The 14,600-nt window shown below is 42.7% G+C and overlaps 1 protein-coding gene across 1 annotated transcript in view; it reads right to left on the bottom strand.

The window, feature by feature from the left end:
• Positions 1-1,877: 1,877 nt before the first annotated feature.
• Positions 1,878-14,600, bottom strand: part of pcnx1 (pecanex 1) — a gene marked incomplete at its 5' end in the record, with an annotated part of 31,120 nt that continues 18,397 nt past the window's right edge. The window contains 22 exons of the mRNA XM_079175041.1: positions 1,878-2,144; positions 2,403-2,543; positions 3,199-3,629; positions 4,047-4,225; positions 4,363-4,637; positions 4,729-4,959; positions 5,059-5,209; positions 5,496-5,596; positions 5,844-6,074; positions 6,164-6,417; positions 7,456-7,671; positions 7,884-7,942; positions 8,040-8,169; positions 8,722-8,830; positions 9,024-9,201; positions 9,809-9,950; positions 10,094-10,244; positions 11,525-11,617; positions 11,785-11,890; positions 12,348-12,457; positions 13,641-13,732; positions 13,943-14,053. Coding sequence (XP_079031167.1) covers positions 2,004-2,144; positions 2,403-2,543; positions 3,199-3,629; positions 4,047-4,225; positions 4,363-4,637; positions 4,729-4,959; positions 5,059-5,209; positions 5,496-5,596; positions 5,844-6,074; positions 6,164-6,417; positions 7,456-7,671; positions 7,884-7,942; positions 8,040-8,169; positions 8,722-8,830; positions 9,024-9,201; positions 9,809-9,950; positions 10,094-10,244; positions 11,525-11,617; positions 11,785-11,890; positions 12,348-12,457; positions 13,641-13,732; positions 13,943-14,053 — 3,632 coding nt within the window. The 3' untranslated portion in view covers positions 1,878-2,003. The remainder of the gene's footprint in view (positions 2,145-2,402; positions 2,544-3,198; positions 3,630-4,046; positions 4,226-4,362; positions 4,638-4,728; positions 4,960-5,058; positions 5,210-5,495; positions 5,597-5,843; positions 6,075-6,163; positions 6,418-7,455; positions 7,672-7,883; positions 7,943-8,039; positions 8,170-8,721; positions 8,831-9,023; positions 9,202-9,808; positions 9,951-10,093; positions 10,245-11,524; positions 11,618-11,784; positions 11,891-12,347; positions 12,458-13,640; positions 13,733-13,942; positions 14,054-14,600) is intronic.

Genomic DNA, 14,600 nt, shown 5'->3' on the forward strand with positions numbered 1-14,600 from the left:
TACTTGTTCTTAAGTATTTTCATTTTTTGCTACTTAATTATACTTCCACTACATGTATTTAATAGCTTACAGATAGGACTAGAGTACATACTGTGTATGAATGTCATTTTTCCTAAAGATTATTCGCACAAACAGCGTGTGACACACATTTTGCAGCACGTTACGCAATTCTTTCGAACCGGTTTAAGCAGGCAGTTAGGACATGTCATATGATTCACTCTGCCATAACCTTTTACAGCAAGTAACTCATAAAATCCCAAACCACTTGCAACTGCAAATCACAAGTTTCATTTTAAAAGGTGCTGAATTACAAATTCTGAGCATATCTATGATTGAGGGATTTGCCTCCGATGGCTGAGCCGGTGGCTAGCAGCTAAAGGTGCTAGCAGCACAAACAGTGCAAACAGCAGCAACAATGTTGACAGAGGAAACGGAGGGTCGGCGTTAAGCTTCCATGACACCGCCAGGACGGTATCATTAGCTGTAACCGCCATTTGAGCGCAATGCAGAGCGGCGGCGAAAAGCTAGCCAGTAGGGCACACAAAAAGGGACTCACATGCACTCACATGCACGTGCACGTGCAGCCGGACCGGCTACATAAACAAAACACAGAGAGGCTCGGTTAACAACACACACAGAGGGAGAGTGATTTCATTCTCTGCTCAGGTAGACATTACTCCATTATATGTTTACATTGTAAATAGTTGTTTGCTGATGTATTAATGCTTTACAGTATATTTCAGATTTAGCACCTTTAAACTACTAAATATGTGCACTGGTTGTGTATTCTTTCATTTAATGTGTTAAGACTCCAAAAAAGATTTGGAGAAGTCAATACAAATTACACAAACAATCAGAAGAGGCACATTAAAGATGTCAGCAATAAATCAAACTTTTATTTCTCCATATAGAAAAGAATCAAGTTAAATAGTGAAACAGTCCATCAAAAATTCGGCATCTTGTTTTCAACCAATGGTCCTTAATACATTAACCTTTGTCTCAAAATGAAAAAAAAAAGATGTAACAAAGTGTAAATACCATGTTCACAGTAATAAATATTGAAAAGAAAATCTTTTATACATTGACATTATATATATATATATTTGAGTAAATATATATATATTTATATAGATATATAATCATATACAGTAAAAAGTTATTTTCAAGTTTATCAAACATAAAATAGTAAAATAAAAATGGCTGAAAACAGAATGATGATTGCATTTTTTTTCATTCCCAAGGCATCGGTAACCATGGCCATTCAGAGTCTGTAATAAATAAAATGTGATATTATCTAAAGAGTGTAGTGCATCACTGTAAATTAAAAAACAAAAATTATAGTGCAAGTTTTTTTTTTGCGCAAAGTAATCTTGCAAATTTCGAACTAATCCAAACGGAATGACAACAACAAAAAACAACAACAACAGAGGAGTTTGTTGAGCGCATCAACGTCAAGTCTCTGACTTCAATGTGTTCAATGTGTTCAATGGGTAACTTCCTCTGTAGTCTTGGCAGCGAAAACAAAACAAAACAGCTTTCACATGTGTGAAACCATGGCAGATATTCAATACCAGGCTTATTTTGGCAAATTACTTAACAAACGGAACACAAACAAATCTCCACACGCTCCTTACACTCAGCACTGTCAGAATTGCCCAAAAAATATTGTCTGAAATGCATAGAAATTAATTACCAGTAGCAAGAACTTACTTAACTTAAGGGTTGTTTACTGTCATGCAGCATTTCTGAGACGCAAAGCAAGGCAGATATTATTAATGTGTGTCGATGCAGTAAAGGATGTTGGATGAACGTATGCTCTGCCTCGGCTTGCACTTTTCCCTGGCTTCCTTTCCCCCTCAGCGATAAGGAACGGGGGAGGGGGGAGAGCTCCCATTTCCTGTTTTGTCTGCAGGCTCTTGCGTCCTGCTGAAAGCCAGGGAGGTCTGGCTTCATCTTCACACAAGCATGTGTGTGTGTTTGTGTGATGCGTGTGCTTGCTTGTCTCAAACCTCTGCACCCAGTTCAATGACACCAGTCTCAATAATGGGCACTAGCTTATCTTCCACCTGTACCAGCAGGATGGTCTTGTCGATATGGGAGCGATTCGCTGGGTCTCGGCTACAAGGCACCCACCGGTGAATCACCTGTAGAGGGCAACAGGGGAGGTGGCTTTGTGAGAGGAATCCTCCAATCAAATTTATGAGGCATTTATTACAGAGCAAGTAGGTCACAGAGGGTGTTACATGCCAAAAAAATAGGACACAAGTACAAGCAAAATCACAGTCATTGCATAAGAGGTCAGAGAGTGTGAGAGTGTGAGCTGACAGGATGTGACAAAACACAGCAATATTTGCTTGTTCATAAATCTAACTTGCATTATGAGGCTGCTGATGAAGACTTACATGTCCTTCCATGCCCTCTAAGGGGCTCCAGTCCCTCCAGCAGGTCCGTCCTGCCCTCAGTCTCATCGTCTCGTCAGGCCACTGCAGCTCCTTCCGCTTCGATAAGTTGATGTTCTCCAGCACCTGACCGACGTCCGCAACCTGAGCGACACCACGGAAGAATTACATTTACGTCACAGCAGGACTGAGGGTCGTCAGTCAAAGAGACGACTGACATGCAATTCAGTTCTTTAAAACATCAAATTCAGAGGCATGGAAACAAGTTTAGCTTTGATGTCTTTGTTTTAAGGTGTCCTGGTAGCCTGGTGGTCCAGATGCATAACAAGTGACCCTCACTTTAGGACCCCTGTTGCATGTCATATCACTCTCTCCCCCAATATATTTATCTCCACTTTTAAAAAAATAAAACATGCCATGAAAATAATGAAAATTGAGGGACAGAAAGACATGACATGCAACCAGATCAGCAGCAAACAGTGAAAGTTCTACTTTTTGTAACAAATTCTCATTTCAGTAGAGTGTTAATGTAATTATAGAGTTTTAGGAAGAAGATGATTTGCTCTAAAATTCAATAAATGGTCGATTTTTTAATTATATGCATAACAAGATTGGGAGTCTGCAGCCGTGCTAGTGGCTCTGTGAGGCTGTTCTTCAGATAAATGCTAAGATCAGCATGCTAACATGCTCACAATGAGGATGTTAGCATGTTGATGTTTAGCAAATATAATTTTGACCACGTTCATTGTGTCAGCAGGGACATGATTTATTTCCTGCTCATTTGTACATGTCTACCAACCTGTACTCTGTAGGAGATGTCATCTCTGCGCACGGTGGAGATCATGGGGTTGTGTTGTTGCGGGTAGTGATGATGGTGATGATGCTGGCTGAGGGGATCGGTCACGGTGCTGCACATGCCGTCATTGCCCAAGAGGCCCACCAGCGTGTGGCGTTTGCAGGGGGGGATGCTGTGGCTGGAGAGGGAGGCGGAGGGGCCGGCGGGGTCAGAGGTGGAGCCCAGCCGGAGCTGCAGGGAGGTGGGGAGCGTGCGCAGAGACAGCTGGCTGGTGGAGGAACGTCGGCAGGGCTCCAGGCCCGTGGTGGAGGTGCGCAGGGAGGAGTGACGGCTGCTGCTGTAGCGGTAGGAGGATGACTGGCTGGCAACAGAGGCTCGAGCAGGAGAGTGGCGTACCAAACCCGACTGGACAGACTGGGAACTTTGACTGGTGCCTGGACACAGGGTGGTGAAGTCAGACGCAGACCATAATTAAAGGAGAACTCCGGTGATTTAGTGTTGCAATATCATAAAATGTGGGGACTTACGAGAGACAGATTTTGTAAATGGTAAGGTGCACGAGATATCCTGGATTTCAGTCACGAGTATGGGTCAAGCTCCAAAAACACTGGATCCTACATATCCCATAATGCAACTCAATAGTGCCCTATATTAGACCCTCCCTGCCTATCATACCTTGATCTTCTAAACTACACATCCAAGTGCATATCAAAAACTAAAATAACTACTGTATATCTAAATTTTTTTTTTTTTTAAAAGGCAGCTCCAGTGAAATTCAAAACCGAACTAAAAAATATGAATTCATCATAGTATTCATATTATTAGTGGTTGTCAGGTTCGCTAGTTCTCACCCAGTGTGTGCGGCTGGTACGTATGAGAGGGGGCGGGTCCGGAGGTGCCACCCTGCGACACTGAGCTCTGCTGAGAGTCACCCCCCGTCCCATTCCCACTGCCGCAGGACATCCCCCCTGCGTCGGAATCCTCGATGTTCCCGCCACTGTTACAGCCAGCACCACAGCCTTTCCGTAACCTAAAAAAAACCCATTTGAATATCATCCGTTGATAAACTACAGTTAAGATAAGAAAACACAGAGAAAGAAAGGTGTGAAAATGTTATTTAACAACATTAACCACTTAGTTTGTGTGTTTTTGAGAGCACCAACAGACCTGTGCCAGGTGCTGACAACAAAGTTTCGGATGTTCCCGATGCTGATAGGGCCTCCGAGGATGTGTCCGAGCTGGGGGTGCGAGTTGCAGTAGGAGGTGGTCAGCGGCGATACATAGATGGGATATCCGATGGGCTGGTCACAAGAGGAATTGATCATGTTTCGCAGAGCCTGCTTGGCGTTCTGAATGCTCCCGCGCTCTGGGTTTCTGTTTCTCAGGAACACCAACTCCTGCTGCTGCCCTGCCCAAAGGCCTCGGACACATTCTTTATTCACCTGCAGCACAAGAGGTTACGGTCTCATAAGTAATTGTGTCAGCAATAATCAAGGAATCAAAGGCTAATTCTTCATCTGCTGCAGTTCTCACCTTGATGACACGGAAGCTGAGGTATCGTCGATTTAGCATAATGATTTTGTACTCGTTGGTTCCCTCGTCGAGGACGTGGCGCAGGGCGAGCAGCGACGGCGAGTTGGACAGCACAGCGCTCCTCCAGGCTGGGTCGCCCTCGTGAGCGATGACCAGGTTCTGCTGGTGGGAGGAGATGGCCTCGAAAAGAACGGCCGGCTCGTCGTACTCATCTGGGGACGTGAAGTGGTCCTAAAAGAACAAGTGCAACATTGTGTTACAGATCACATTTGACAGAGAATGAGGTCAAAGATATGTGGTATCGACAACATGACACCTGCAGCGTCTCACCTGGTGTAATTTGAGAGACATTCGGATTCCAGGCACCACAACCTTCCTGAGGAGTTCCATGTCTGCAAAGATCCACTCGTCCCGCACGGAGGAGATGCGGAAATCTCCCTTAAATAGTGCATGAAGTCCGTAGAGGAAAGACTCCAGATTGCTGTGATGGAAAGATATCGAGAACATATAGTTTTGTTCTCACTCAAAATGTTTACAAATACATTTATCCAGAGCGCAACCATTAGATCATATTACTTATCTAATAAACTATGCTTCTTTATGCTTTTAAAAGTTACAGAGGAAACATCAAAGACATGAACGTCCCAGATAATTCTGGTTGTTCCGTTACATGTGTTACACTGTCTGGCCTACATAAGTGAACTCTCTCTCAGCACTTAAAGCATTATTAAAAGGTTAACTTATTATAATGAGGATTACTAAATAACCTGGACATATGATGGGCAGCTGTTCCCAGAGCTCTCCTCCCCAGCACACAGAGGCCGAAGCAGAGCAGCACCAGAGCAGAGTCTTTCTCGCTGTCAAGTGGCTACAAACAAAGTGGAGACAAGGAAGATTCATGAAACTCACAATCCCAACTGGTCCTAAACTACATAGGACATACAAATCAGTATTATGAACAATTATGTTTAGTATGGGTTTAAACTTTTCATTGCATTTCTTCACTTATTAAGACATCATTCCTTAACATTTGATTAAAATCAAACTGCAACAACTGAGTGTTGTCTGTTTTAGTTCCCATTGTGTAATAATTGGGACTAAGAATCCATTATTACCGTGGCCCTCCGAGAGTTGCAGTACTGGATCCAGCCCAGGTAGACTCCACAGAAACTGTCCCTGGAGATGCCTGCGAGTCGATGGTCATAGTCCTCGTCGATGTTGGGATTGAAGGTGGGATCCAGGTCGACGTAGTTCCTCTCTCCGCATCCCCGCAGGCCGTCTTTCATGGTCTCATTAGCCAGCCACTCCTCCAGCTTGGTGGAAGCGATCACATAGTAGATGATACCCTGAGACCAGGAAGGGATGATGCATTTAGATCATATATAAATAATACAATAGTGACACCGCCTTTTTTTAACAGCTACATCCCACTAACCTTGACATAGTAGGTGGTCAGGATGCGTCGTAGATCGAACACCTGCAGCATGGAGGCGGCGCTGTTATCGGTGATGCTGTAGCCCTCCAGCACGTATTTGGTGACCAGCACCTCCCAGGCCAGCCAGCGCTGTCCAAAGGCAGCATTAAAGGACAGGATGTGAGGGAGGTGGCCCGGCTCGCAGCAACAGCAGCCTTCGTCTTCCTCCACCCCCTCAGTGATGGCCTCCACTTCCCTCTGCTGGCAGTAAGTTCCTGTGGCGGGAAAAACAGATTCATATACACAGAATACTATGGATACACAATGAAAAGTCAAATCAAAACTAATGTGGAGACCACTAATGTGGAACTGGAACTATGACAACTGGCACATTGAGAGAAAAAAGACATTTTCTCACTGACCTGTTTGAATCACACATATGTAAACTGGTTAAATACCACTTTTGACACACACACAAAAAAAGTCTTGTGACAGTAAAAAAATGCTGACAGACAGGTGATGAGCGTCATGCTGAGGAGTGCCTCCAATTCTGTAAAAAGTTTACAGCGGGTCACATGCTCTGAGCACTGAGTCATGCTGGTAACGAGTGCACAGGTGTGTTTCACAGGAAGATAGAGCACAGCTGGACTAATATGCTGGAAAGTTCCCGTCACAAATGGAAATACTGAGCAACCGGTTGAAGGAGGAAGTCACTGAGAAAATATTATGCCGACTTGATTTTCAAACAAAAATTGTAACTAAATATTCACACCCAGTAACCTCTGTTACGTAGCTAGCTACAACAGACAAAGCTAACGTTAGCTTGCTAATTTACAAGCTAACACTAATAAATCTAAAACACACATATCTGTCCTTGTATGCATATATACAAAAGTAATATGTTCATTTATAAAGGGATTGTCAGGTAATATATAGTTAAATGTTTCATTTTACTGTAAAACTAAAATATTTCCGGAAGTTATGTCGCAGCTTGTGATGCAACAGTGACTTCCTGTTTATATAGTTTGATGCTTTTTGATAAGAAGGTGCTACAGATGTTAGTTATGTCTCTACTAAATTGGGTTGCACCATTAAACCTTAAAGCTAGTAGTTTGAAACTGGACAGTTGTTACCAAGAGAGTAGAAAAGACACAAACCTAGAGATGGATTTACAAATAGATCAAATCAAATCAATCCTTATAATTACTTGCAAATTCCTAGTGACACTGATCGCATTAGCTACAGTACAGTGTAATACAATCTCATTTGGTACCGCATCCTTCCTTCTGTGCCACACGTGGACCCCTTCTCACCTCTGAACTCCAGCCCTCGGAGCTGGAAGGTGACCAGGCCGTTGCCGATCTCGATGAGATGCACCAGAGCGTTCAGGTAGTCGGAGGCCAGGATGAAGCAGTCGCCGGTGCTGAAGTTGCCCCATCGGCCCAGGAGGAGGTCTCCACACAGGCTGTGCTGCAGGGAGCGGGTAAGGTGCTCGTAGAAGATGGAGTTTAAATTGTTGTCATCAGAGCCTGAGGAGGGAAAAAAAACATTATTACATTTTACGTTTGCTCGCTGACCTCACTGGAATAGAAAATACACTTGTTCTATCATTCTAAATCCCAAAATATGGCTTCGATAAGAGGATGCCTTGCTGGAAATTTCAACTTAAACAGTGCGGAGAACTGTTGTGATAAACCTTTAAGGGAAAACAAACTTGTAAAATTGGCTGCTATGCCCTCACCTGGATTTCTGTCCAGCTGAGAGGCCAGCCGAGTGTTGGAGTGATCCACTCTCTTGGTGCTGCAAAAGGTTGAAAAATCACACATTTCAGACACATATTCACAGAAATAGTATCGTATTTGAACATGGAACAGTATTTTAGATATGTTTTCCCTACTTGTAGTCTCTCTCCCAGAACTTGACGGGACGGACGTAGGATGTGATGAAGATGGCGCTGCCCAGGAAGGGGTTGAGGGGAGTGGAGAAGACTGTTGACACCACAGCCTGGACAAACAGCATGGCCGAGTCTGGAGGGGCTCGGGGTCAAGGATCACTCAAAACAAATATGGCTACAAAAGGGATCAAAACAATGTTCATTCCTTGCACTCATCAGTGACAATGTTTAGTACATACAAGTCATCTAAGGGTGTTACAGTAGCAAGAAAGGATCAGAAGATAAGCAGGGCACAAGATACTTTTAATCTTGAGCTACTGTTGCCTCCTACAGGTAAAAGAGTAACACTACAATTAAAAAGAGACATTTCAAAGCTGGTTCACTCTGCTGTCCCTGTGATGAAAAAGAGCTAGATAAAATACCGATACACTGATAATAGTTAGCCAAAAAAAGGCTTTCTAGTGCTTTGCCCACCTTAATTTCCAAACATCAGGGGGACAGTCACACAACGTTATAACCACATCCCAACACCGACAACTACGGCTTCAAAAAAAGACAATGAATTTGAGTCAAATACCTCCCTGAAACACCATCAATGCTACCATCTATTTTCAGTTTATACCTAAGAAACTGGTGACTCTGTTTACAGTATAGGTTGTGATAAAAGACAGCAGCGAAAGGATACGAGGCACAGCAAAGGGCTGAGCGAAGGCGTGGAAGGCTGAGCCCCATGTGATCTGCCAGGGGGCGATGTAGGTGTAGATAAAGTGCAGCTTGTAAAACAGCTCCCACATCTGTAAAAAAACAAACAAGCGGTCCATTATAATAAAATATTTAACAATAAAAATACTGCTATACTTTGTCCTGACCAGTAAATAAAATACTGGTAAGTTTGAATCATTTGTATGTAATCATAATGATTTTAGATGACATTAAATACATCACAACGGTGCAAGATGTACAACTCATTATATGTGTTCCTCTCACCTTGCTGAAAACGATGGACATGAGGAAGAGGTCGAGCAGCAGCGTCTCTGACAGATGACGGTAGTCGAAGGTGAAGAAGAGGAAGGTGAAGAGGATGGTGACATACTGGTAGGTGGGACTGCTGTAGGAGGAACGGAGCAGCTTCAGGCCTGCCACTGTGATCATCAGAGCTCCCACCCTAGAGGACATTTGAAATAAGTCAAACATGGTAAGACACTTAACTCATGATGAAACCAGCGTACTTTAAAAAAACATGAGACAATTAAAAGGAACAGTTCAATATTTTGTCCAAAGCTAACAACAGCAAAACCATGCAACCAATTTGCTTTTACAATTTGATTTTTCTATGGAAAAATGTGTGTTTAACAGTAAGCATCAGATAGACAGGCTAGCTGTTTCCCCCCGTTTCCATTCTTTGTGCTAAGCTAAGCTAATGGGTTACTGTATGCATTCATAGTTACTGTACAGTCATGAGAGTGGCATCATTCCTCTCAGCTCACTCTTTACAAGAAAGCAAATGAGAGTGTTTATCAAAATGTCGACTTATCGTTTAAAAGTTTGCAAGGTAAACCGATTCTTATCTTTAAAAAGGTTATTAAATGAATTTGCTTTACAGGTTCTGGATTTTCAAGCTAATGTAACAATCGTGCACAAGTATCGTGCAGCACGCTAGTGTAGAACATGATCCGCCACTCAGGGTAATATTAAGTTATAAAATAAGAGCGAATACGAAAGAGAAAAAAGAGAGAGAGACAAAGATGTTGTAAAACAGAAAGAAGTCTCACTCTGTGTCAAGTCTCTTCGGACTGGCGAGCTCTCTGGCGCTGCCACTCAGCTCATTGAGGATGACGAGCGGGTAGAGAACATTCTTCTCCACAAACAGCAGCCACACGTGAAGCTTTTCAAACCACATCACATGAGCCGCGTCTGAGGAAAGAGACAAGGGAAGTTTTTTAAGTCATCATCATAGTTAAGAGGAATCAAAAAACAAAAGAAAAATGTTGTTTTCTATCTTTTTTGTTGATATTGGAAACTGGTTTTGGTTGCTATATGTCCTTCAGCGTACTTACCCCTGACTTCAAACTGATAGTACTCCTTAGTTTTGAGCAGAGGGTGGGAGAAGCAGTACCAGGGCAGCTGCTTGCGGACTTGAGGCAGCAGGTAGTGGGTGAGCAACCCCACCGTCCCCAGCAGTGCATACAGGACATAACTGAGGAAAGGCTGCGGGAGCACAGAGACAGTAGAAATTAATCTTTATTCACAATCTGCCTGTGCGCATAAGTCCGCCCTTAGAAAAACAACTATGCAACTATTTGTAATTAACTCGTTTTTGTTCCAAAAAGCGGCAGACATCACATATTCCTGTTTTCTAATTGTCTCATTAATAAGGCAGTAACACTTGTATTGACATTTTTAGCCACACGCTTTCAGCATCGTATGCTGAGGTTTAGCACAACGAGCGGATTGGTGTGCGAGTCAGTCACACTATGGCGAATGCAAATGAAACGCAGCAGCTGGAAGACCTGCCTGCCGGTTCCCGGTCAGCTACAACAGCAACGGAGAGACAGTTGTGTATAAGAGGAGGAGGGTGTGTCGCCGAAGCTCCGCCGTTTTAGGAGATGTGAATGGAAACACATCCAACATGCATCACCCAGATGTGCTGATCATTGAGATGATAAACGTTTGGGTGCTTCGAGTTTAATTTTTGTATTATTCTATGTATATTGTATTTTCAGTTTAATTGCATAAGAGATATTTTTCAGTTTCATAGTCTATTGTGACCTGTTGCATTGTTGTTGTTTTGCGAGAGCACTTTGCATGTTCCATGGTAATTTCTCACGGGTAAACCTGGGGGGGGACAACGAAGGACAGTGGCAGAGTTAAAAATGTCTATAGGATAACTCGGGGTAACAGTACTCCAGCATATGTTGTAATGACTAAACCAACATGGAGACAAAGGGCAAACAAAGTAGAACCTCACCACATGGTGAAAATAACCCAATCAGTTCCATGGTCAGAAGAAAAGGAAATACTTAGCTTATGGAATCAGGTTACTAACCTAACCACTCAGGTCCCTGATAAGTGATCATTACCAGTTTGTTAAAGTGTACGGTAGATCCACCGGCTTATTTAATAGAGACATGAACTTCAGTAAAGGGACAAAATCTGTTTATGCGCATATCCTCTAGAAGAAGACGTCATAAAGCTTAACTTGTCATCCCATTGCTTCACATAACGTAGCATAAAGTAGCATTAAAAAGGTAAATAGGATTCTAACACGGGTTATCTAACAAAACAGAGGAACAGACTGAGCTAGGTAGGCTTTGTTAGAGCTGGAGCTTCCACAGGCAGTTTTATAAATATTGAAATAAAGAAAACAATTCAAATCAAACTGGACGACCAATAAGTCAACCCAGGGAGCTAGCATAGAATAGTTAGCAGGTTGCATCCCGCTACAGTATCATCGAGAATGATCATTAATAAGAACATATGTACTGTACCTGCAGTGCAATAAAGACTGTGCTGACATGGATGGCGAAGTAAAGGACAGCAATGACCACACAGACGATCAGGTCAGACTGCAGACGCTCATTCTGTGCATTCAAACACAAACAATGTGGATTAGAAATAAAGAATAAAATCACCCTTTAAAAGACCGTAGCAGCTTTAACAAATTGAATTGCATGTCTGACATTTTCAAAACAACAACCCGAGCTTCAGTCCCGTCTTTAAATCAGATAGATGATGAAAGCCAACTCACCACTGAGGCCCTGAGCTTCTCGGGGAGAGGGTCCTGTACTTCTGACAGAGGGTCCTCTGGGTTCTTATCTTTTAAATTGGGCACAATCTTGGACTGGATCAGCGAGCTATGACGCAAAAAGAAAAAAATATTAGCTGCTTCGCACACCACGGATCTCCTGAGGGTGATTCATCTCAGAGGGAATATATAATCATTCACCGTCACATACACTACAACCATTGTGTGAAGCAGTTTCAAGCTTTTTGAAGTGAGCATTTTTGAAATGCTTAGAAAATCCTTGTCTGAGATAATCCACAGCATGTGTGTGCGTAGAAACGTCACAGACTTCTTTCGAGCAGATGTTGGTCAAGTGGTTCATGGAAAATACGTTTGATGATCTGTTTTTGCCTGCTTTTGTGCCAGATGGGTGAGTTCACCACCCATGACCATCAGTGCCAGAATTTCAACACACACGCGCGCAAATATTTGAACTTCGATATATATGTTTCTGTGGGAAGTCACCATCACTTGGGTACCACAAATACAGTATGAGTGAGGTCTGCTGTGGGAGGAAGTGGACTTACATGAGGACAGAAGGGTCGCCGCTCTGCCGGCTCAGGTGGTAAGACACTGCCACCAAGAGGCCGCAGAACACAGAGAATAACACAGGGATGTGATGAGGCTCCCAGGTCTCCTGAAACACAGAAAACAACAACCTTTTAAGATATTTAAAAAATATCAATATTGTCTTTTTTTCCCACCAACTCCAATACATGTAGGAGTTTAAACTAACATGGTAAACATTAACTGATACACATCAGCATGTTAGCATTGCCATTGTGAGCATGCTGATGTTTGCAGTTAGCTTGAAGCACCACTGTAATTAAACACAGCCTCACAGATCTGCGCGCATGACTGTAGACTCTTGTTCTTGTTTATTATTTGTTGGAAAACAGTGAATATTAAAGGGGGCATATTACGCTCATTTTCAAGTTCATACTTGTACTTTGTGTTTCACTTGCTTACTACGTTTGATGTTAAAAAAACCACAATATTGATCTCATCCTGTCTGTCTGAATAAATCTGTATTCTCTCTTTGTCTGAAACGCTCTGTTTTAGCGCCCGTCTCTTTAAGCACCCGTGCCCGGAAAAGCCCAGTCTGCTCTGATTGGCTTGTGAGAAAAGTATGGCGCACCTTTGCAAAGGTAGTTCTCAGGCCGTGGGTGGACATACTCAGATAAGGGGATCTGTATATTATAATGAGCCAGATCTGAATGTATTGTTGAATCACACGTTTTGTGATCTAGACAGCCCACAAAAAAAACTGACTGGGTTTTCTTCTTTCATATTGTGGGTTGGTCGGCACTCCAGATACCCAAATGTATGTGCACAAGCACTGAAACAGTGAGTTTAAAATGCCCTTTATTATATTACAGTTTGAATAGCTGAGGAGTACAGACATTTGAATGAATTCAGCTGTTGCTGGTTAGCAGATGCCGCTGGTTTTAGATGATAAGTGCTCTGCAATGTGTTTAGTAATAAACTGTTGGAAACACTCCAAAACAGCAAGCAAAGTTAGGTACAAAATATATTCTTTGCCAAGAATATTAGGTTTCTACTGCATCAATAAAGCAGTAATACTAAGACACTTTTCTATCACGGTCTTTAAACACAAACAGTTTTGTTGCTGCTATAATTTGAGGTCTAATTTGAAAGTGGTGGTTAAAATACAGTCCTTTTTACTAGCTGTGGATGACATCGTTTAAGTACATTCAGACTTGATTTCTGTCCTCAGATTCCTTTCTGATGACAGTTAGATGATCCCCAGCTGATTACATCTAGATTAGATTTAGATGCTTAGTTGGCTTTGCTCTCACCTTCAGAGCTCCGTAGCAGAAGCCGTAGAGCAGAGCGACGGTGACGACGCTGCGCAGGATGCTGTACAGCGCTGACAGAAGGCTTGTGGAGGCTGCAGAGAGCACAGAGAAGGATGTCAGCAATGAGGCCACTCAACCCGACAGGCACCAGATCAGGCACAATGCAAATCAGCACTCTGGCCTCTAATGAAGCCTGCCATATCATAACATATAAGGCAAGAGTGTGTGAGTGTTGTGTTGTCTCATTCTGCAGCGGTCAAAGTCACCCCCGCAATGAAGTTGTGCATCTACAAGTCGCTCACCATTGCCCCCGAACACGTGGATGTCCAGCTGCTCAAAGATATACATGACGAACGTGTTGACTTGTGGCAGCAGCCCCACGAAGAAGATGATGGGAAAACACAGAGTGAAGACTGCAGGGAGACACAGAATTAAAACACTGATTAGTTTACACGTTTTCCATCTTAACATTGCAGTTTTCCTTAATAACGCAGATGACAATGACGTTTATTGTTCTGCATCTCTGACTGTGAGCTACAGATATCACTTGTTCATATTGGTGCACATTGGCATTTCTCCAAAGGCAACCGCAGCAATTAATGTTGATTGTTGTTTGATGAAAGGTGGCTTTATTACTCTCGAAACAAATAAACATTGCTTTCAGAAGAGAGATTGTGGCTCATACACAAATTGCACTTTCACAGAATGTTTTGGTGGGCGCGCACATTATCTCGGTACAGCTCAATTTGTCTCCTGTGTTGGGGAAACAATGAAAGTGCAGCAGTGGATTCTCTCTTGTATGATTTTATTTCTGTGTGTTTTTAAAGATATTTCCTACTTTTTACTGATAGCCAGAAAATATGGAACAACAAATCTCCAGCCATGATTAAACTACGATACGGCCAAATACCAGAAATGTACGAGTCATTTTTATTATGATAACGATGATTGATTGTCGTG

This window comes from Pholis gunnellus, assembly GCF_910591455.1.
Source record: "Pholis gunnellus genome assembly, chromosome: 15".
In the NCBI taxonomy this organism is placed as follows: domain Eukaryota; kingdom Metazoa; phylum Chordata; class Actinopteri; order Perciformes; family Pholidae; genus Pholis; species Pholis gunnellus.